The sequence below is a fragment of the Chelon labrosus genome, assembly GCF_963514085.1.
Source record: "Chelon labrosus genome assembly, chromosome: 7".
NCBI lineage: Eukaryota > Metazoa > Chordata > Actinopteri > Mugiliformes > Mugilidae > Chelon > Chelon labrosus.
In genome coordinates, this window is record NC_140343.1 from 25,992,635 (window position 1) to 26,016,916 (window position 24,282).

Below are 24,282 nucleotides of genomic sequence, written 5' to 3' on the forward strand. Positions count from 1 at the left end.
ATTAATGTATCCGAACTTGTACATCATTGCTTAAAATGTAGGCACACACATACACCCTCCACTTACTGCTGAGGGAGCCTACAACATAATGAGATAAGAGATATACTCCCTCCATCTAATCACAGCAAACCGCTCCACCAGCACCACACACACACACACACACACATTTTACAGTTTCTCAACCCTTCTCACCCTCTCGCAGAAAATAGTTATCTACAATTCAACTGGGCTTGATGGGAGCACCGAGCGTGTGTATATCAGGATGCGGCGCCCCATTAAAATTCACCATTTCCTGCTCCTTCACGAGAGTGGCCAATTTTACAGACAGCCCGATCAAACAGCAGGCCAGCTAAGGCCCATTTCTCTCTAGGTAATAGTGGGTGCGTCCTTGAACACGACCAGCGCGGCGCTGGGAGAAGTGTGGACTTTTCACTCTATTTACGGCGAGCATAAGGCATAGCTAAATCCATGTACAACAGGAAAACAAGACACCGCTTGTACAAACTAAACCATGGACACTGAAAGTTTAACATGGCGGAATCTAAGAGGAAATAGTTTGTGTTGTATTTTCAAACTAAAAAGGTGAGACAAAAAGTCTGTCCATGGTTACAGTTTTATAGGTAGACTGCGTTCATCGATGGATATACAATTTAACAACCTGATATTTACCTGAAAAAAAAAAAAAAAAGATCCTCAACAAGAAGCTTTGAAAATAAAAAGGAGATGAAGAGGAATCGGTAGGGAGAATGGCGTGGGATTTGGACGGGTTAGAGGCGAAACAAAAGTGGGAAAATGAAACATCTTAACAGATATACTATATATATTATCCATGTAGATGAAACCCAGGCCTGCAACTTGGCCTACACTGAGGTAATCAGGACGATTGGAAAGGTTGGGAAGAGAGTAGCAGCGTGATGAGAGACAGAGAAGGATAAGCTTGATTGGTTCCACCTGGCTGGGAGTAGCAAAAAGAGAATACTATGGCTCACACACGCAGACGCAAGGCTGCAAACAGGGGTCATGGCTGGGTCTGGTATGTTGCAGTAAGCATTACCATAAGTTATGAACTCGTGTATCAGAGGTTGCTGGCGCCCACTCGTTCTAACAGTTCAATGCAGAGTGGCTCACAGGCTATAACACTCTGGTTTTACTAGCAAACCTGATTATTTCTAACCAGAGAGGCCTTGCCTTCTTGTGATCTGTTAGAGACGCGTCATGTTAATTTCTTTTTATGGTAAAAAATTGATCAGATCAAATTTTATCAATGCTACTGTGGTGGCTCAGGTGAGAGTCTGTTTGCTACAGTACTCAAAGGGCACAAAGACTGGAGCAGACTGAAAAAGAAGCGCACAAAGAAGGAGAGCTCCTCATAATCGCCACAACAGCATGACCTGACAGCATCCCTGTGACAACTTAGCCTTCCCTCTGACACTCTAAAGCTATTCTGGAAAAAAACAACAACAACCATGCAAAACCTAAAACCAGAAAAAAAAAACAACAACAACAACAACAAAAAAAAAACTGTTCCCATGACATAAAACCCGTAGCAAGCTGCAAGTTGTGTCACATCTCAAGAGTGTGCTTCATACGCTTGACGGTCCCTTTCCAAGGACTCCCAGAGGACTGTGTGCAAGTCTTAGTGGAGCCAGATGGCCCCCATCTTATGAATTCAGCTGCAACAGGGGAGTAACAGCCAAGGAGGTGTCACAGTCGATGCTAAATGCACCTTTTGCCATTGCCACCAACATGGATATACACACAAACACTGTTTTGTCCCCACACAGTTTAAAAAAAAGGCTGTTGAGCTAGGGACTAAAAATAAACTGCATCTTTTTATGAGTTTCTATAAGTTAGTGCATGAACAGTATGAGTGGGGCACACTCGTGTACACATACATTTCTGGTATATTTGTGTGACTTTCTGCTGTATGTGCACATTTCTTTACCAGTGCAGACAAGCATTGAAGTGTGTGTGTGTGTGTCTGTGTATGTGTGTGTGGTGAACACTGCTGTTGTTAATTTCCTTTCAAACTCCAAACAAATCCCACATGCTGCCGTGGTTGATGAGTTCTCAGTACGACAGAAAAAGCTATACTGCGCTCCTCTGCACGCCTAGGAGTGTGCTGCTGAACAGTGGCTCCACATATTGTCTACACAGACAGGTTTCTGTGTCCAATATGTGCAGCGACTCTGAAGTCTGCTGCGAGTGATTCTTGTTCAGAGTTAATCATGTTCATCGAGTTTAAAGATCCTTCGTTAGAAAGCCTGACACTGACACACAAGCCATGTCTGGTTGCTCGAATTATTGTGAGTGTTTGTTCGTATTTGTTAACGTGCGTATATCGGTGCCTCTGTGCATGCAGCTGCACTTCCTTGCAAAATGTGTGTCATGGCTTTCCGGCCAAGTCACCCATCGTGGCGACCCATTTTCTGCCTCTCTAGATCCCAGACCACATCCCCTCTGTTTACTGCAAATGTGTCCCTTGTGCCTTGTCCCACATCCCATAATCCTTTGCCCTGTTCCAAGAACCCATGTTCGGCTATTGTCCTCCTCACCTGTTCTACATTGCCAATCGTCTGCAACACCTCCTGCTGTCTCCCTTCATCTTTGGCCAACTTCTCTCCATTTTTTTCTCTATTTGTTCCTTGGCTTTGCACCGCTTCCATCTCTACTTGCATTATCTTCCTACGTTCGCCGTCGTCTTTTTTTCCTCACTTTCCTCCCTTTCTATTTTCACTTCAGCCTACATCTTTCTCCATTCTCACGGTTCGGCATTTTCGCTGAATAAAATGATCTCTCCAATGTTCTCATTTTCTCTCTGTTTATGTTTTTGATGGGTTAATGCAAAGCCCCCAAACTTGTTAAAGATGGAAAACAAAGAGAACACTATGCTCTCCATCTCTAACGCTTGCATTGCACATTCATCTCCATCATTTCACTCCCATCCTTCCTTCAGTGCTTGGTCTTGCCTGGGCAGGAGATCCGCGATCCTCCTCTTGGGCTCTAGAGGAAACCTTGTCAAGCTGCTAACTTTTCATTTTCTGCCTGCCCCCGTGGACTGCCCTCGATTTGCCCTGTGTTCCTTTGCACGGCCACACATGCACACACAACTGCAAGGACTGACATGCACATGACTGGACTGGTAGTTTAAAATTCGGCATGCTTGTGCCTTGTTTTCAATTTCCTGTTCTCCCATTACTCTCCCATGTCCACTGTTTCTTTGTGAAAGACTTTCCAGACATGATTTTCACAGCACGCCATAAATAAATTGGGCTCCAACTATAACAAACACACAAACCAGGCCATATTTGGACCATTCTTTCTTTTTCTGGACTACCTTTGATTTTTTTGCACCTCACGGTTTTCTTCTTGATGAGCATCTCTATCATATTGTAAGAATGGTTATGACATGACATGTAAGCTCTGTGTTCATGAACTAGCATTGGGCTACATTTTACCATTTATTTGAATACATTTAAATAGTTGCAGAATCATTATATCGTATTTGACTAAAGCGATTAATCAAATATTTACTGCAGGGCTACACCTGAAGCCCTCACAGCGCCGTAGCACCCAATCAAATACCTCAGGGGGTTGTTTCTAACAATAACTAACCCCGAGATGCTGGGCCAGGCTTCCAGTCTCTGGTCCAACACCCCCACCACACACGCACAGACTCCCCACCCCCACTGCCTGTGGATCTGACAGCCAGGAAGGCCTTGCTTGTGTGCTGCCAGCCAGCCAGCCAGCAATAGCTCAGCTTCATCCAGCCCTGGAAACATGGCAGATGGCAGCAGGAGAGAACAGAGAAGAAGAGAAAAGACATGTATGCGTGTGTGTGTGTGTGTGTGTGTGGTATCTGTTGTGAGTGTTTGTTTGTGTGAGTGTGCGTGACAGAGACAGGTAGAATAAGAGAGAAAAAGGTGGGAGAGTGTGACCACATGCTTGCTTGCCTATGATGCCGTCCTCCATGACCTCTAAGACTAATTTAGGAAACTAATGTATGCACCTTTAGGAGCCAATCACTAAAGTGTGTGAATTTCAGCTATCGGTAGGATCATCCACACATTTCATATTATTTGTCTGATGCCTTCAGGCGCATCTGTCGGTCACCGTCACCCTGACTGACCAATCAATCAGATGAGAGGTTCGGCGCTTACATGAATGGCAGTTGATTAGTGCATCAAATTGATTTGTCCTTAATAAACAGCCATCATGCCATCAATTTGTAAGCGAGTATGAGTCTGTTGTAGGCCTTGATCAGCCCCTGAACAGACGCTTCAAGAAATAGTCCTCCGCATTTTCACCAGTATTAATATTCTCCATCTAACTTTCATTTAGCCAGGTGTGGTTTGTATGACAAAATCAAACCATAATCCATAGTCATGTGAGGTAAAATACAGTCATGTATAATACAAAATTAAAATTGTTCCGTCAAATTGACTTGAAAGACAATAGTAGAGCAATAGCTATCAAAATTCCAAGTAAGAGGGCTTCAAAGTGCAGCCCTGCCTCGAGGCAAGATGTCATCACTAAAAAAAAAAAAAAAAGTACTCCTCTGCACACTGTATCATAATGCAAGATTCACCTCGGATGATGGACAGCTTGGCATTGACGGTAATCTCGCCCTCGCTGTTCTCGGCCACACATTCGTAGATGTTCTCGTCACGTGGCGCTCGAAGAGGCTGGATTCTGAGCACAGCGCCGGCACCCTCGTCAAACTCGATGGTCTGTGGGGCGAAACAGAAGGCATGGCGTTAGGTCAGACAAACGCGGTATTTCTAGTGAAATGCTACCGCTCTTGAACCTGAAGCAGCCTTGAAGAATAGAACCATAGCAAACATTTTACTTGCAAATATGAGGGTGAGCGCGGTGTCAGCGTTCTCATTTATTTTACATTTAAGGTAACTAAGAAATCATTTTCAGTTCCAACAAGATATCCTCTGTTCTACTTTTCTTTTCTTTCATAGCCCGAGGTCTTCATGAATACAGAATTATAAGGAAACGTCTACACACGTTGTTTGTGTTTTCATGTCTTGTTTTTATCTGTAATTATGCCCTTTGTTCTCTGCAAAGCCTCTTTTTTGAACCTTGTTGAAAGAGCCTCTTAAAAACTATATCAAACTACAATCAGAAAGCAACATGAGCAGAGAATACTGAGTAGAAGAAAGCTATAGTTATACGTACACTGATCAGGCATAACATTATGACCACCTTCCTAATATTGTGTTGGTCTCCCTTGTTAATTTGGAGGCCAGGTCAACACCTTGTGCTGTTTTTTTTTTTTAGTTGTTCCTTAACCGTTTTTTTTTTTTTTTTTGTGTGTGTGTGTGTGTGTCTGTGTCAGGCTGCATCCTGCTGGGGATGGCTGCTGCCATCAAGGAGTGTCATTGCTATGGGGTGGGGGTGCCTGGTCTCGTCTAGGTGGGTGGTACATGTTTAAGTAACATTCACATGAATGCCAGATCCAGAAGTTTCCCAGCAGAATATTGAATTGTCACAAGATGGTCAATGTTATTTACTTTGCTTGTCAGTGGTTTTAATGTTGTGGCTGATCGGTATATAGCTCCACATAAAACTGTTACATTTTTTAGGAACTATACACACATACTAACAATAACATATTTTATGTTTAACCTACCAAATATTAGTAAATGTGACTGACAGTTGGGAAGTTTTGAAGTAGAACTGTCCACTGGGCTGCATCTTAAAGGCCATGTTTGATCTTCCTGAAAACCAATATATCAACTGCCATATATCCTGCAGCAATAAGCTCATCCTCAGGACTTAGGTAAAAGACTTGAATTTAAATGGTGGCATTTCTAAACTAATTACCACTTTCGTTAAACCTAGACAAGTCATCCCTGAAGCCTGGCTCTTTGGCTCTAATTTTGAATGGACGAAGTGTCAGAGGAGGCAGCCAGCCTGTCAGTCTCAAAGCAAACCCACTCATCCAGTATCTGTCCTTCCTCAGAGAAGCATGCAACATCTCAACGAAGGACACAGTGCTGAGATCTCTGAGCAAAGCGGAACTTTGAGATACGAGTACGTGTCTTCAGTAGCCCCCGCTGCTCCGCGTCTGCACATCTCAGGGCTGAGCTGCTAATTAGGCTAAAAACACTGCAGCGCATGGCATCATGATCAATATCAAAGCAGCTGTCTAGAGGGTAGAACTGAAAAAAAAAAAAAAAAAAAAAGTCATAACTACTTCAAAACCCCTTTACAAATTTTTTGTTTCATGCTAAACGGAGGAATTGAAGCGTCCGTTCTGGCGGGTTCCTTCACGCCCTTGGCTTTGTCTCCCACTTAGCATGCAGGGAAGAATGTACTAACACAACTTGTCTTTTTATTTTGTCCTCCGTGGAGATGCTGATCTTCCCCTGCTGATGTTGTCATTTTTATTTTATCTTTTGCCTTTTACCCCCTCCCCTATGGTTGTCATCATGCCGCAGTGTGAGTGCATGTGTTCACAATGTTGGTATGTCTGCGCACTGTCACTGCCATCATACTTAACGAAAGCAACTTTTTAATTAAGAGACACTGAGCATCAATCAAGACTTTTAGAGATGCCATCTGGGATGCCTGCCGAGAAGCGAACAACAGACATCATGAATAACGCACGGGCACATTTTCACACAGATGAGCATGTGTGCAGAAAAAAAAACAGCACTGGAAATATGTGAAAGCGGCAGAGTCAAGTGCAAAGAGGATGCATTTCATTATACTGTAGGACAGCTGTACAACAGCTAATGGTATACTTATACATTGGACATACACTGATGAGGCATAACATTATGACCACCTTCCTCACATAGTGTTTGTCTCCTTTGGGCCTCCAAAACAGTTGGGTCATCAGAGAATGGACATGTGGTGTCTGGCAACAGAATATTGTTAGTGGGGGCCTTTAGCTCCTATGGGTTGAGGGGAGGGGCCTCTGTGGATCAGACTTGTTCCAGTGCATCCCACAGATACTTGATCAGTTTGGGATCTAGGGAATTTGGAGGCCAGGTCAACACCTTGTGCTGTTTTTCATATTTTTTGAGTTGTTTCTAAACTGATTTTTGCTGGGGATGGCTGCTGCCATCAAGGAGTGTCATTGCTATGGGGTGGGGGTGCCTGGTCTGGTCTAGGTGTGTGGTTCATGTCTAAGTAACATCCACATGAATGCCAGGTGCAAAAGTTTCCCAGCAGAACATTGTATTGTCACAAGATGGTCAATGTTATTTACTTCTACTGTCAGTGGTTTTAATGTTGTGGCTAATCGGCGTAGCTTAGAGAAGCCAGTTGCATTTTTGATATAAATTTCTACCCAGCTGTGATACAAGACAATAAATGTTAACACTGTAAATGGGGACAAACATAATTTGAGATCATCCTTTGTCGGACATTCACTATTAAATTGAATCGTAAATGTCTATGTCGACTGAAGGTTACAAAATGCACAGGCTGCGCTTCTAACCATTAAGCCCGTCCCCACACCTATAGAGTGCAGCAGCGAGCAGCAAGTTTCACTGACTCACCTCAATGCGCTGGGAGTTCACCTTCTTCCCTTTCTTGTTCCAACTAACTCTTGGCTTGGGGTCGCCCGTTGCCTGGCAGACAAAGGAGACCACGCCCCCTGAGACGCCAATCTGGTCGACGGGAACTTTAGTGAATCGTGGTGGTGCTGAGGAGGCAGAGAGAGAGAGATGCATTAGCACAAGCAATACAGTAAGACAAATGTTGCAGCGCCGGGTCTAACTCGGTTGCTTTAATTACATTTCTGAAAGGACAGGCTTCCAAATGCCAGTGTAAGTGCATGTGCATGCATCTGCACACAGACAAACAACTCCATAACGTTACATAAAGCCACACTCGCCTCTTTTAACTCCTTCTGTATTTCATTCTGACACTGCGCCACACGGCTACAGCATATACATGCCTTCAGATGATCACGAGGCTGTGAATATATATGTTAATGTTGCGGCAAGGTGCTGATGAGCAGTGAGCTCTAAAGGGAAACAGACTGCGGTCTAGGTTACTGCCCGTACGGTGGCAAACCCCTCAGCAAAGATCATTAAAAAAGATTGAAAAGTGATGTTTGGTTTTAATTTGACACCGTCTAAAAGTGTTTAAAAGTACTTTCCTTGATTGATAGAATGCCATGCTATGGGTTGAGGGGAGGGGCCTCTGTGGATCATCCCACAGATACTTGATCAGTTTGGGATCTAGTGAATTTGGAGGCCAGGTCAACACCTTGTGCTGTTTTTCATGTTTTCTGAGTTGTTCCTAAACCATTTTTGTGTGTGTGCCTGTGTCAGGCTGCATCCTGCTGGGGATGGCTGCTGCCATCAAGGAGTGTCATTGCTATGGGGTGGGGGTGCCTGGTCTGGTCTAGGTGGGTTCGTCACTCATGGATGCGCTGCAGTAGGTTTAAAACAACAAGCCGGATAGAAATAGAGAAAGCGAGAGAAAACAGCGTCTCCTGGGGAACTCGTTAAATCTGAATCATACAGATATGTGGAGATGATCAAACGACCAGCGCATAACGTCAAATTAATAATTAAGGGACCATGGGCCGACACCAGTCTCCAGGCACTGCTAAACACATATGAAGGAGAGTTCCTGCATTCATTACCGGGTAAAGAGAGCTAAGGAGTGGGAGAACGAGGCAAAGAGAGGCAGCGTGAGACAAGGGAGAGGAATATAAGGATGAGTGTTGCCTCAGGAAAGCAGAGGCATTACGATCAAACTGGCCCCAAATAACAACCCAAATGTTTCTGACGCAAATATTACATCGAGATGCACAAAGTAACTTCACAAGTCACTGACGGCTGAATAATCTGAAAAACAGTTTCACAATTTCCCCAGCTGATTTTGTTCAAGTAAAAGGACGAGCAGTTACCCACATCACAACGAACACTAAAAACGTGTTTCATCCGCGCAAGAGTGTGCCAGTGCAAAAAAGACTTAACCTTGATGTTAAATGCTTAGATGTCTTTGAATGCTATGTTCCTGCTGCAACCAAGCATAGAAACTCATTAAATCATCACAGTCAAATGACCATAAAAAGGTTCCTATTGCTGCAGTAATATTATGTCCCTTTTATTAAAAATGTGTAGTCTGCAGTGGGAGTTGATCAGCTGGGGACGAGTAGTTGCTCTTTGATCGCTTTGTCCATCCACTGAAATAAATAAATCGGATGAATCTTGCACGTTTATAAGTCGTATCAAAGGGAAGTGTTGTTGGTGTAATGTTGGACTTAACCTCCTGACTACCAGGAAAAAAACATATTATCCAATCACATTTTTTTTAAATTCCCCAAGGTAATTTGTAAGGTAATTAGAATACTAAAAAAAAGGTTTTTATTTTTAAGATATCATATAACTGACAATTTCCTTAATGAGAAAGAGGAAGGTACGAAAGCCCCACCCCATTTGATATCACTGAAAAGCCCTAAATGTCCTCTGTCGATAGCAAAAGGAGTTCATTCAGTAGTTCAATAGGTGGAGACATTCAGGTTTACAAATGTCCTCCACAGAGGACAAATCTGAACTACTGGTAGTCAGGAGGATATGGATTTTTAGCCTCGTGATGGTGAAATTATTGTAAGTGTATTGATTGTTGAATCCTTCAAAACAATTCTCAGCCCTCTTTAAATGTCACCCTACATCCGTTAAATTAACCCCTGGATCGAAATATCTTTGAAACATTTCTGCAACCTGACAGTTAGTATCTCCAAATGACAATATGATCAGTTTCTTTATGATGAGGTGTAGTAGCCAACAATTGCTTGGCTGCTTTTAACACAGTAGTTTATTCTAAATACAAATATCAAACCCTACTATTTTCAAATTTGACCATATAAATTCTGCAAACAGCATTAGCTGAAGAGTTGTGACATTTAATCGGAAATCTTGAACAAAGAAGGGATAACGGCTTCCCCTGCAGCTCACCTGGTTGAGCAGGCATACACTGAGGCTATAATGCACAATTTGCCCCAAGCTGTCTCCCCATTACTACTACCCAATAAAGACCAAAAAAGATTACTTTCCACTTTATATTTTGCAGGTGTATACATACTGTAGAGGTTTTGGTATGATACAAGCACAGTCTTTCTGCAGGGAGTAGGTCTACTGTATTTGTCTGATGCATACAATGATCCCTTTTGGCATTTTACACTTTCAATTTCCATTCTGCAACTATACAATACAGCTTTACACAACACAGCTCCTCTGCATTTGACCTCCCTTTACAATGTGCCCTCTGTTGAGACAGAAGAGGGATTTACACAGATCAGGCTTGTGGCAGTGGTTCTGCTGAAGGCCAGCATTCTTTGATTAGTTTTTCCCCAGACCATTTGACATTTCCAACCAGTGCCCCCTCTCGCTCCCTCTCTCTCTCTCTCTCTCTCTCTCTCTTTCTTCATAGGAGGAGAGAGATGTACAATAAATGTGACTGTCAGCATGCCAGTTCACATTTAACTCCGGAGAAACTCAGGATTGTTCCTCATAATGTCCTGCATGCAGTTTTCTGTTTTACCTCAGCTCGGTTTCAATAAATAAAATGCAGCCGGGATAGCTCTGAGGACAAAATGGAAGGAATGTAAAAGAATACTTGAGATATGACAGGAGGACGAGTGCAGGATGAGGTGGATAGGTCAGTAGTAAAGAAAATGCTGGAAGAGGAGAGGAAAAGAGAGCCAAGCGACAAGAAGAGAACTTTGAGGACGGACAGTGCTGAATATTTCATCCAAAAAGAAAGTTTTCAACTAACTTCATCTTTTCTTTTTGTTACTTTCATCTTTTACAATATATGTTCTTCAAAAACAGTCCATCAAAAGACGCTATTATAGGAGGCATTTCATTTGCAGCCTGTAGATTCTAACCTATAGCTGCAACATTTCATTCATTATCCCAGACTGGATTTTGAAATTTGTGGCTCGAAGCCAACAGTGTCCACTGTTTGCTATGTGTCCTGCCCTGCACTTTTAAACCCGGTGACATCCCAGTATCTCTGTACAGTCTGTGCAGCCGGCATTTACGACTACATACTGATCACACACAGTACAAGCATTCAATTTTTAGGAACCAATTTTACACTGTCCCTAGAAGGGTAAAGTGCAGTTTATACCTCTGCGGGACATAGATGGCCACCGAAACGCTAGTCTGCGCCGTGTCATTACCTGTCACAATCGGAAAGTGAGGTTCTGGAGACATAAAGCAAAGCGCGGTTAGCAACAAAAGCTTTAGCTTCATCTCCTTCACACACTCTCGTCTAATTTTTAAAACTATTTTGAGTGTGGGTTTAATGTTCTTTGAAAGTCATCATAATTAACTTCCAAACAACCCAAGTTGGGTAAAGATGCCAGGTTTTATTCATCCAGGTGTACTGCCAGCATGCATTTAGATCTAAGTCTTTAAGGGTTAAGAAATACATTAGTTAGTAATTCAACAAATGGTGGGCAATATTGTGTTAAGTATGTATTTTTGTGCATGTGCCCCAGTGTGTGTGAGTGTGTGCTGAATGCGTCTGTATTTTTATACCATCAAACTCCCCCTATAATGTCTGTTATAGTGCAATTACTGCAGGTAAGAAGTGTGCGATTGTGTGAACTTTGATGAGCATAATTAACCTTTCCTTGTTTTCAATTTTCTTTAGCTCTGGGCCTCTGGGTCTTTTAAGCCTTTTTCTCTTTCTGAAATTTGAACCTTGCCACAACACCAGTAATTGCAGGGTAGAGAGGGCTGAGTGGTGTCTGGATTTAAAGTGCTTAAAATTTAGCAGTAATGAGTGATGGCACAGACCAGCCCGTAATTTCAACAGATAAGGTTGTTCACAATGCAAAGGGTAAAATAAAAAAAACTAAAAATCTAAAAGCTGCCAACCTTTTTCTTGTTCACCGATGCTACATTTAGCACCGAAACCACCAGGATCCAGCGGCTACAAAGTAGCAGCTCATTTTGGGACATTTGAGAGAGTATGAGGGTTTAATTCCCACTTGTGCCACCCTTTCTAAAAATGCATACACCTCTACTGCTGTAAGGTACCTTGCATAAAAGTCTCCACCGAATGGTTTGCATTATGTTACCAGAGATGACATTGAAAGGACATTGCACCCGCAGTGGCCATTTGTTCCTTCCATGAAAGTCTCATTCTATTCCCTAAGCTTTCCCTCAGACAGACTGAGGTACAGCACTGCCCAGATAAGCACACAAGACCAGTCTTTATCTGCCCGGCAGGGGGACATGGCCCAAGCTAAAATAGACAGCAATGGGGGCCCAGCTATCTCCACAAGGCCCCAAGAATAGAACAGAACCGCGCAAACGTGACTGTATAGGAGCAGGAGAAAAAACTCACACTGTGCACACAGACGCTTGTTTAGCTAATACGGCAACCACCTGCTACTGTCCGCGACCTCTGTTGTACCTGATAACACGGAATACACCAGCGCTGTGATTATAAAGTGCCGGAGAGTGGGAGAGGGGAATGTGAATACCAGACAGCTCCATTTACAGTACTTTAACGTTGTTGTTCGGTAAAGGGGGGAGTGGGGGTGTAAGAGGAAGGAGGGGACTAGCTTTATGACTAATAACGTAATTGACGGAGAAAAGCTTCTCGGGTCATAAATAGGAGCCATTATCTGCTGAATTAGCAAAGTGGAGACGAAATGATTCACAGCCATTCAGTGATTTGCAGAGAAAGGGAGAGACCTGGTAAAGGGCACTTGTTATCCATCTTGCTACAAATAGGCATCTTTCACTGCACAGAACATTTGGTACTATTAAAGGTATTACAACTAGCAAACTAATTCTCCTGACAATTATACAGGAGCAAAATGCTGTAAACAGGCCGAGGATGCAGATTACAGTGGTGGTAAGTTAAATGATTTATTTTTTTTTATAACTTTGTGCTCACAGCAACGTGTTAAAACTTATTCCACACATTTCCTTCCCACTCACTGCCACTTTATCTCAACAGACACTCTACTCTCTGCCGCACTGCGAGCTATTTAGTACGTCTATTTTAGTATGTTTACGAAGTGGATGAGAGCAACATGAACCACTGTGCGTTGCTAATTCAAAGAAGCTGATTTAGTGAAGTAAAACTGAGAATAAACTTAATTTTCATATTACCCAAACAGCAGACACATGACACTCGTGGGCACAATGCTGACTGCTTTGGAAAAACACAACAACAAATGAACAGAGCGGAGCGATTCAGTGTCTCTTTAAACGTGTGCACATTTTTGTGTAACTTCTTCATTTTGTGTTGTGCATCGAGATTTGGACAATTTCAAAATGTAGATTTAGTAGTTTGCAGCATCCAGACTCAGAAGGCTATCAGTCCAGGTCCTGACTAAAAACCCTAGCCGTTATCAGCACATACGCACAAGTCGGCACATGGATGCAGGGATAGAAGAACAGATAGATCGATTTAGCCAAATGTGCATTCAAGTGAATGCCTGAATAGACACACAGACACACACACTCACCCTCCAGGCCTAAACAACCAACCCCCCATCAATCAGGACCAATTCTAACAGGCTGCCTGGGCAAGCACCATCCCTATGGAAACCAAGCCTTTAAACTAAACCCCTCCTGCTTTGTCTTGTCTGGTTTTTTTATTTTTGTTCCACACGCAATCAAAACCAACAAAGCGGACCAAGGCAAAAAACTTGAACCGTGCGAGAAAGGCAGAAAGGGAAAAAGAAAAAGAGTTTCTGAAAGGACAACTGTTTGCAAGTAAAGACGGACAATTTGTTGGCATCAACATGAGCCACCACCGAAGACGACAAGGGGAAGATATAGCTGTTCAGCAACAGGAATAAAACATTTTCTGTGGCGTCTGCTCTGAGATCCGCTACCATATTTAACACTATATGCTCCTTTAAACATTAGCAGGGCCTGTTATTAACTAAAAATGTGGATTCGAGATTCAGAATATACCATTACCTTCCCGTTCATGTGTTCCCAAATACAGTTTATTTGACTTATAAATAAATATAGTAAATATTGTGATGTGAAGTGTGATTGTCTGAAATTGCCTGAATTTGTGCTTTAAATATCCATGCAAGCTCTTTAGGTGAATAAAAAAGCAGGTTTTTTTCCACAGGGCATGTTTGGATCGACTCCCGTTCCTATGTAACCCTTACGTCGACTGTGCAAGCATGAGTGTTAATGAAACGTCTGCTTTTCCAATTAAAATACAAGGGACTAAGGCTTATTGGGATTTGCTATCGGGGCAGCTAGGGTGCCAATTGAATTTTTGCTCCCTTGGTTTGTGCAACCAGTTCCCACAGGAACATATTATCCAACTTATAACCTCAAATGAAATTCTAAAATCTTATTCTCCTTCCAACAAACTAATAAGGCAGACTGAGAATAGTTCACCAGTTAAATAGAAGTTAGTGTTTATGAAGAAACTTAATGTAACAAATGACATTAACTTAGTATAACTGGAAACACAAGGCTTGGGAATTATTACAACTATCAAGATGGTTTTTAAAGCCCAAATGGAAACTGTACCTCTTTAGTACACATTTTTGACACTTTAATTAAGTGTTAATTGAGACATTTCATGTTTACATGCAGACTCTCCGCAATTGCTTCTTACATTATGCCATCTATCCTGACTGCACTGCAAACAAACTCTCAGAGCACAAGATTTGCAGTCCACGAGGGACTTGTGGCAGGATGTGGGAACCCTGTATAAAATAAGTTCCAGAGTGTTGGTACCCAGAGGTGAAAAACTTTGCCCAGCCATGGTGCTGTCACAGCGAAGCTGCAGTTCTGAAAAGAGTGGCACACTTGTAATATGCACAAATTGGTCCCAGTGAAACTATTGTTGAAGGCCAAAGGAAAAAACCAAAAGACACTGAGTATCCTTCAGCCCATTGGAAATAAATAGCCTCAATTCCTCAGAGGGAGGACGGAAATTAAGCTTAAGTGTGTGTCTGATTTCAAAATGGCCACAGAGCGCACACAGAGGAGGTGAAATGAGAACAATTTTGTGTCATTTAGAGACTCACTTGAGGCAATTGACACTTGTTGGCTCATTAAATGAAGAGGACACCTTAAATTGCCAAAGGTGTTGTAGGTCTGATCAAAATAAAGGACAAGAGAATAAAGGAAATGGAGACAAAAACACTGAAAAACGCATGCTGTATCTTTCTCCACTATCCCAAGCAACATTACACATAAGGAAAAGCCCCCACCTGGGCTGTCTGAGAGGGTTTTTAAAAATGATCAGACCAACAAGGCATAAAGGAATAGCTTTCTTTTGGGGGAGGGAATCAAAAACCTTTGAAGATTCAAACTTTCCCATCAAAGGACTGGAGATATTACAATTTTAAAAGCCACCTTGCTGATGTGTTGAACTCCTTTTCCGCTGGAAGAAAAAGCCATAGAGGAATAGCACCTTTCACACCCTTCAATCTCTTGTATTGTTCCATCAAACCAAGTTCATTTAACATCGCTCAAACCACTGGAGCGTGTTACTGAAAAGAGGCTAAGAAAGAGAGATGACGGCAGAAAAGAAAAGGTGGAAGTATCATCACAGAGGCTGCAAATTTGGAAGACAACTCTTTGTTCTATTGTGCTGACCAAAAGTAAAATAAATTATGCTAAGCAGATTATTATTATATATTTTTTTTACTATAGCCACAATGTTTTATCTTTCTGGAGCAGTTAAATAGCTGGTGGAAATCCACTGTATGCTATTATTACAGCAGTAGAAATGTCAGCCATGAGCTGCACTGTGGATTGTTTAGTTCTGTCAGCACTGTAAATTTTTGCAATGGAGTTTTCTCTCTTCCAGCAACCGAGCACTTTGAGAGCACATGTCCCCGAAACTAGGGCTTTTAGGTAAAGCAGAGTTTATGCCTTTGCCTCTGGACATAGATGGCGTAACCTACGCATGTAGCCGACACCGGTGCGAGACATTTATACTTGTACGTTCGTCAGTCTGGCTCGCTCTATAACAACGCCATCCAAATGCTAGTCAGCGCTGTGTTTTTAGCCAGTCGGGTTAATTTTTGTTTCTACTTCCTGCTTCACTTTCAACAATGGCGACTGAAACTTTCACCGAAATTTTGAGTCATACAAATGTTTGTATCCCCGAACCTCCTCAGTTAACTTTCCCTCGATGTGTTCCATCTTTATTGATCCAAAACAATCAATTCGAAAATTGCAGAGATGGAGTAGCAGCAGGACATACTAAAGCGGAAACACGCTACAACCAGCAGTTTCAGCTTTAGAAGCAATGCTTTTTACCCTCTTTTGTGGACACGGTCGCCTTGGACTCGACCGGATACTGGAAAATCCAACCGGGGGCAGACTGATGGTTCTTGCTGTGCAGGAAAGCTGATTAAAATGTGCACCGCGCAAGAAACACTGAGAATGGAAAAGATTAATTAATGAAATTGCACTCTGATATTCAAGGCTAACCCCGCTAGCAAGCAACAGCCGAGCGACTACAACCGGAAAATGTTTTGTGTGCAACCCGTGCTTTCAAATAGACAGACGTGAACCGTAATTGGATCCAAGTGAGTAGTGAAAAGAATTTTTGTATCCAACAAGACTTCTGACCTAAAACCCTCGTGTGCAACAAGATCACCAAAAAGAGAGTACTGAAAAAAACTGCTTGGGTTTTCGGCTGCTTTCTGGTAAATTCCTCAAATTGTCAAATACAAGCACACACGGAAAGTTTCTTGCATCACTAAATTAATTTGGTCCCTTCCACCACTTTTGAGCGTACAACTCAACCCACCAACTGGCAACTCGAGGCAAGAGATTCATGCCTGTAATTCAATTAAATATTAACTTGTTTTCTCCTCGTTTGAGAGAAAACCAAGCACATGAAGTACAACATGGGGCCCAGCATGCATGCAACAGCAGGGCGCACAGAAAATTGAGTTTGACAGACTTAACGTGACAGCGTCAGCTAATATGACTGGAAAAGATGAAGCAGAAGAAAAGACAAGGAGCAACAGAGATAAACAAGGGGAAAACAGAAGACGAAGATGTGGGGAACAAGTACCAGAAAATAATGGCTCCACTAAGGGGATTTCGTGTTTTGGGAGCTGCTAATGTTGTGAGTTTCAAAGGAATATAAATAATTGAACACACCCCATAAATGTGAATTTTGACCAATTACAAAGGATGCTTCTGTTGAGAACTTGAAAAGCCCAAAAAGAGGAATGAGGAAGAAGTGACAAGGAGGTGGTATGGTGGAACGGACAAATAACTATGCCTAGCTGTCCTAAAACCCAAATACAAACACATGTTGCAAGAGACTGCTGCTATTTACGGAAAAATGCTTGTAGCGCCTCTTTCAGCTGACCAAATTCAACAGCGAATCATAAAAAAAACTGAACATCCAATGATGAAACTAAAGGAGTCGTCACATTAGGAACTGCTCCCTGTGCACAGAGATGACATTCATTCAGACTTGAAATCAACAATTGGTACTAGGAGTGAGCAGTGTGCGCACTTCGATTCCACTCCTGCTTTGGCCTTCGTCTGCCGCCTTGGCCGACACAACCATCTGTCTGTCTGTCTGTCAGGAGCACGGGTGAGCTAGGAGGAGGGCGGACAAACAAAGCCTCTTCACAAACTGAAAACACCTGACAGCTAATGACCACAGAAACTAAGTTTGCAAGATGGCACTCACGCTGTCATCTTATAATCTTTTAATCAGTTTCTCTAAGGCTTTAATTCGATTTCAGTTAAACTATATTCATTTGTATATAGTCTCGAGACGCTTTGCAGAAACTCATTAGTGTACCCAGTACTGTCTGCTATCCTCATTTATATGTTTTTAATCTACAACTTTCAGCAGTATTTGTTTTGTTCCTTCTAATCATGAATAAATACCACCCTTCGCACACATTTGTAAATAGTTTAATTATTAATTATTAGTGTATAGTTGCTAGTGTGCTGGATGTATTGTCAATGCAAGACAATTAACTGCCTTGATTAAATATTCATATTCATTATTATCTTTATCTGTGTTTGCACTGACATTACATGGCTACGGAAAAAAGGATTTGAGCTAAAAGAGAAAATGGCATAACATTATGACCACCTTCCTAATAATGTGTAGGTCTCCCTTGTGCCTCCAAAACAGTTGTGACTCATCAGAGAATGGACATGGGCCTTCTGAGGGTGTCCTGTGGTGTCTGGCAACACAATGTTGTTAGTGGGGGCTCTGGGTTCTATGGGTTGAGGGGAGGGGTCTCTGTGGATCATCCCACAGATACTTGATGAGTTTGGGATCTAGTGAATTTGGAGGCCAGGTCAACACCTTGTGCTGTTTTTCATGTTTTTTTTTTTAGTTGTGCCCAAACCGTTTTTGGTGGGTGGTACATGTCTAAGAAACATCCACATGAATGCCAGGTCCAAACGTTGCCCAGCAGAACATTGAATTGTCACAAGATGGTCAATGTTATTCACTTCTCCTGTCGGTGGTTTTAATGTTGTGGCTGATCGGTGTATTTCATTACTGTACGTGTGTCCCTGAACACAAACGTATGCAAGTGCGCAGACAAATATAGGCATATACACAAGCCAAGCATTATTATGGTTGGGGTGGCAGGATTTATTGAGTCATATTTCTTTCTCTTTTGATTAAAAATGTCTCCTTCTCACCGTGATTTATGAGCGTAAATAAAAGGAAAGTGAGGGCAGAGAGGGACAGAGGGAGGGAGAAGGAGAGAGAGAAAGAGAGAGAGCGAGAGGGAGGGATGTGAGCGAAAGGGATGACATCATGCTTTCAGATGGGCTTTTCTGCAAAACGGTGGCATCCTTTCAGTCCACCAAGTGGGAGTGGAAATTTATTAGACAAACGCACTAGTGGGCTCTGTGTGTGCGGGTTTGCGGGTGGGGGTGGAAGACGGCAAGGTAGTCTGTGCGTGTGTGCATGAATTTCCAAACATAATGGTGGACAACACCCTCAAAAGGGATGAGAAGGGAGAGCGGTACAGTGTGTTTACGTCTCCATAGTGGTCATATCTAACTACAGGCGAGGTAGACAAAGACTGGGAGGTACGGACAGATGGGGAGAAGGCCATACTGTCAATAAAGAAGAAAGGGAGAGAGAGAGAGAGCATGAAAGAAGAAAGCTAATCTCTATTAAAAATGAAACAGACTGGATGTTATTTAAACCAATGTGAGCATGAAAGACCACGGAGGAGAGTCCTGGAATTCACCGGGCAAGTGAACTGAAAACGAGAGCATTCTTCTTTTCACACACGCTTTACTCTACTCTCCCCATGCATGAGTGTGTGGCCTAAACGTCGGTGATAGAGAGAAGGCAAAAAGGAAGAGAACAAAGACATCTGTTTGACATGTGCCGGAGAGCAATTTCAGATATTTTTTTTGATTTTTTTTTGCCAGCTGAGCTGAAAGACACTCCAATTACGCTCCCAGACACTCAAACCACCATGCAATCAAACGTAGACAGCTCTGTTGCAACATGAGAAAAAATCAAGTGGCCTTCATGTTATCACGAATGACTGAGGGAAAAAAAATGATAAAATCACTATGTGTCAAATTTAAGATGAAGGAACAGATAGACAAGCACGAAGAGGGTGGAAAATGAAATTTATCGTGCAAATTATGGAAGAAGGACAGAAAAATCAAGCATGACTCCTCGAACACTTCCTTGAAATTTCAGCTGGAGAACCTGCACTGTAAAAACAACATGCTACAAATGTCACACTGTCTGAATCAAATACATTTAAATGCAAATTTAGGGCATGATTTTAATTGATTTGCTCTAAATTGTGATGGATTCTGTAACTTTGATTCCTCACTTGGGTGGGGGTGGCTTGTGTAAGAGTAGATCTAATCGCAATATCGCAATACCATACCATATACCTGCTATTTCCAACACACATTATACATGGACAAAAAATAAATAAATAGAAGACGTAAATATACAGAAGGAAAAGTAATGCACGGTCTGCTGTCACACGTGCATTCAAGCAAGCAAGCAAGCTCAATCTCGTCACTGACACTGACTCGTCCATTCTAACACATAAATAATTACTCTATATGCTCACCAACCCACTGACAACGTATACACACTAGCGCGCGCACGCACTAGGTTTACTGACAGTGAAACCCAAGGGGGAGCCTCCCCACCTCGCCTTCACTCTTGTTCCATTTCTCTGCAGAGGCTCCTCTTTGTTTTGTCTCCTTAATGCTGCTCTAAGCCCATCTTAACGGGGAAATGGTGCAGAACAAATCCTAAGCAGGAGTTGACAGGGTGGGATAAGAGACTACTGAGGTTCCTGTTACTTACTCGGGATGTAATGGAGAGCAATGTATATTATACATGGACAGATGTGTCTCAATGGTAAATATCTTTTTAATGAAAAAAGGTGTATCACCACCTGCACGTCCTGGTCTCCTTAAGTAATATCAGGGAGGTTTTACAAGCGTACTCATTGTGAGAGTACCAAGTAAATATCTAAAATACAAATATAGATGTAAGAATGGCACTTGCAGCACTTCTGCACAATAAGTACTTCATTTTCAATCGTCGGTCTTGAACATTTAACTGAATAATTTAATCAATCCATTTGTCAACACAGACGTTATACATGTAGGGGCGCTGCTTCCAAAATGCCAGTGACTTACAGCTCAATACTGAATGCCTATTGTGAAAACACACATTGGTCACTGGAGCAGCTGCTGCACTGCTCACAGTCCCGGAGCCTCTATGCAGATGCAGTTGTGCACTCACAAGTAAAATCTAGCTCCCGGTGCTGCGGCGCTGTTCTCATTTTCTTTGACTGAGGCAGATGAAGAAACATTCAATAAACTGCCTTTCCAAGATGAGACATCAACAATTCTCAGCATGCACACTAAAAGCGTAATAGTGTGCTTTTATGCACAGTAAAAAATATACCTAGAGGCTCAAAGGAAAGGCTTTTGCATTTTTAACCTGAGCAACGCTACCTGGAAAGGAATATGTAGAACTGACAAATCAAATTTCTGCTACATATACAGGCTTAATTAAATGAAGCTAAAGTGAAAAAGATTCTGATTACTATTTTGTCTAAAGACAACTAAATCAAAATTAAGACTGCAGCTAAAGTATCTCTGTGAAAAGCTTGAATAAGAAAATGTTCAGCAAAGCTTTGTTAACTTCTCTTCTTCCACATTTCTGCAAATAACCCCTGTTTCTGATCACTCTGCCAGAAATGAAAGAGATGAACTCAGCCGTTACATAGGAGCTGAGGAGCCATCAGCAGTGGCATAGTTCGTCAACATCTCGATACTTACAAAAGGCGTGGGAGCCGGCGAGCAGCAATGATAGCAGCAGAGTTGTCACAGGCAGCAGGAGTGGCAAGGAGAGGCGAGGGGCACCACTGGCGGCCATCTTGGCTCCGGAATGGAAGGGGGACAAGGAGGGGCAGGGTGGGACTGATCGCCGACCTGGCCGGAGAGCCGAGGCCCAGACTGCGCAGGGGAAGCTTGGGGTCTTCACGCAGGTTAGCTCAGCACTCTGCGAAAAGACAGGAGATACAGAAAAATACAAATAAACGTTATTTATGAAAGCCCCTTGATCACATCCCAGATTCACTTTCATGATTACCTACAATCATACATATAGTCAGAACTTTTGTCACTATACATATCGTGCAGCTGGCACAATACCATAGCACAAATGGAAAAGAACTACCGAGCATTCATTCGCTGTACTGTGACAACAAAGAAACATAATTTGACCGCTAAAAAATTCTAGAGAGGAGAAGAATACCCAAAAATAATAGTGACAAACTGTATTTAGGAGTTTTGATCATGGCGGCTGTGGCCACAACGACAGGACATGAGACTATGATATTCGGTTGCAACCACTCACTGATGCCATAGACAATAGAAAAAAATGGACAACGTATCCCCACTTCCTCCTACTGGCCAAACTGATACGAATATCCCGGAGATACGGGCGACACCGTCTTTGACAAAGTGGAGTCACTTTATCAATGACCTGCCCACACTTCCACTTAGACCTTTTTTCCTACCCTCACACTTCACAGAAGCGGTTGTCAATAGCAACTGTCAATCATAATGATGTCACGTCCTGTTTTTATAGCATCAACTAACTAAAACGAAACTTCTCAGAAAAATTGACCATCCTTGAAAAAGTGTTTTAGTCCACTGACACTACACCCTATGTATGCTGCTGACACACACATGGAAGTACGGTAATAAGATGGTAGTGACACTAGGGGAAGGCACATCCCCCATTTCACAACTAGTGACTGCACGCATCCCTTAATTAGTCAATCAGTCACTGTTTTTCTTTCTTTTTCCCGCCTTCCTAATCGCCTAATCTTGTCGTTATTTGCTTATCTCATAGCCTTGTAATTACAAAGGGACCCAATGATATTCAAGGCATCGCCTCTTTGTTTTAGTCAAATTGCCATTAATCCCCCAAGCAACACAGAAAGACCAGGGATGGCGCTCACTACACACACACACACACACACACACACACACTCTAAGTCTCTCATTGATATGGCTGGTGCAGCACAGGGCCACTATCAAGTGGTTATACATACTCTTTAATTAAAAAGAAATGAATAAAGAGACAAAGAAAGTGTGAGCGATCCATGACATGAGTGTAACGAGTATGTTCTTTTTCTATATGAATTGTATTCAGCTGACGCACTTTTTACTTACAGTGTACAGAGGAATGCGTGCAGAGGCGTAAGCAGTCTTATATTCAAGGACACTTCAACAGAGAGCAACAGAAAGTCTGTCTCAGGTGCGACCATGAAAATACAAAACTGACCACTCTCGGAGGACCTAGATCACAGGACAAAGGGTCAAGGCCCTGTGTCAGCCAGCATCTGCCCTGCTTTAAGCGTCCTTGTGCAAGACAATGAGCTGTTCCAAGCTCCAGGGGATGCTACGGCTCTGCAGAGACTACACGAGGGGTGAGGGCGATACTCTAGAACGAAGATTAATTATCTGCACACTAGGCGGTTAACGGAATACAAACAGTACAAACTGTGTGGACAGCATTGGCGTTGACGTGTCTTTTTTCCTTGGTAACCTTGTGGTTAAAGGTGATATTTTGTCAAAACACGTTTATCGTTCTGAACCCTTAAACCAATCACTTTCTGTCCCTGATCCAAATCCAAATGCATGAATACATAACCAGAATATATAATTTTGTATTATATATAATGTTCTCAGTTATTTTAGAGTAAAAGTGGGGACAGCTTTGACTAACAAACTATCATGGTCTACAACATCTCACCTGAATCCGACACACTGAATAAATAAGCATCTAAAGCTGCCAGAAGTGTTAAAGGTCTCATGTTATGAGGTTGTTTTATACATTTTTGACAGTGGCACCGTCAGACGTGGAGAACCACTGCTAATAGCAGGGTAACAAAGCACCTCAGACAGCTACCATATAAAACTGCCTCAAGATCGTGTGACACACTTACACAAACAGAGAGGGAGAGATCAACAATAGATCTTTTTTTTTTTTGGGGGGGGGGGGGGCAACACCATGCCAAGAAGGAGTGGGTGTTTTTTCAGAAGCTCAACTCATCTTTCAGCGCGGCACTATACACACACACGACCGACATGTGTGTCCTTGTTTGTTTTCATTTTTCTTTCTTTTCTCCCAGCCTGGAGGGCATGTGATGTCAATGGTGAGAAGTGAGCGAAATACAGGAAACATGAATAGAGGAGTATCAAATTGTCTGGGGGACTTCTGAATCATGCCCCTATTGTTCTCACTGTAAACATTGGTGTAGGTAGAAGGAATCTTGCATGCCTGTAGGGAATTACTCTTTCTCTCTCCTCACAAGATGCCAAGGTTATGATTTATGGCCCTCCCCTCAGGGCATGGCTTGCTATCTCCACCTCTGGTTGCTATATAAACTTCACAACACAATTACAACAGCTATTGTTGTTCAACAGCCTCACCAAACATAACCTTAGGCCGCGAGTGTGTGTCTTACCGCTGACACTGTCTGCAACGCTTCATTCTACCTTCTTCTCTGAAATGTAAATGTAAGATGAAGAATAGACAGAGATCCATTCACACTTATAATACATTACTTATACATATTCTTTAGGGATTTGGGAAGCCAAACCTTTCCAAGGAAACGAAAACTTTACTTTTATCTGCTTATTATTGGATATAATAACTCTCGGGTTGTTCAGAGGCGAGTGAACAGAGAAGCAGGGTAGAGCAGAGCAGAGTAGATACTGTACGTTTGTCCGCAGTGTGAAAACGGTACGAAGCCCTCGGCTGATCAAAAGGCAG

General features: G+C 42.4%; 1 protein-coding gene across 3 annotated transcripts in view; it reads right to left on the reverse strand.

Moving 5' to 3' along the window:
• ptprsa (protein tyrosine phosphatase receptor type Sa) overlaps positions 1 to 24,282 on the reverse strand; it is a 162,845-nt gene that overhangs the window by 100,358 nt on the left and 38,205 nt on the right. For 2 of the 3 annotated variants that reach the window (XM_084548605.1, XM_084548604.1), the window contains exons 1-3: positions 21,273 to 21,970; positions 7,521 to 7,666; positions 4,589 to 4,730 (exon numbers count right to left, since the gene is read on the reverse strand). In XM_084548605.1, coding sequence (XP_084404731.1) covers positions 4,589 to 4,730; positions 7,521 to 7,666; positions 21,273 to 21,579 — 595 coding nt within the window. In that variant the 5' untranslated portion in view covers positions 21,580 to 21,970. Of the gene's footprint in view, positions 1 to 4,588; positions 4,731 to 7,520; positions 7,667 to 21,272; positions 21,971 to 24,282 lie in introns of those variants that run through there. The other variant, XM_084548606.1, reaches the window with a different exon arrangement.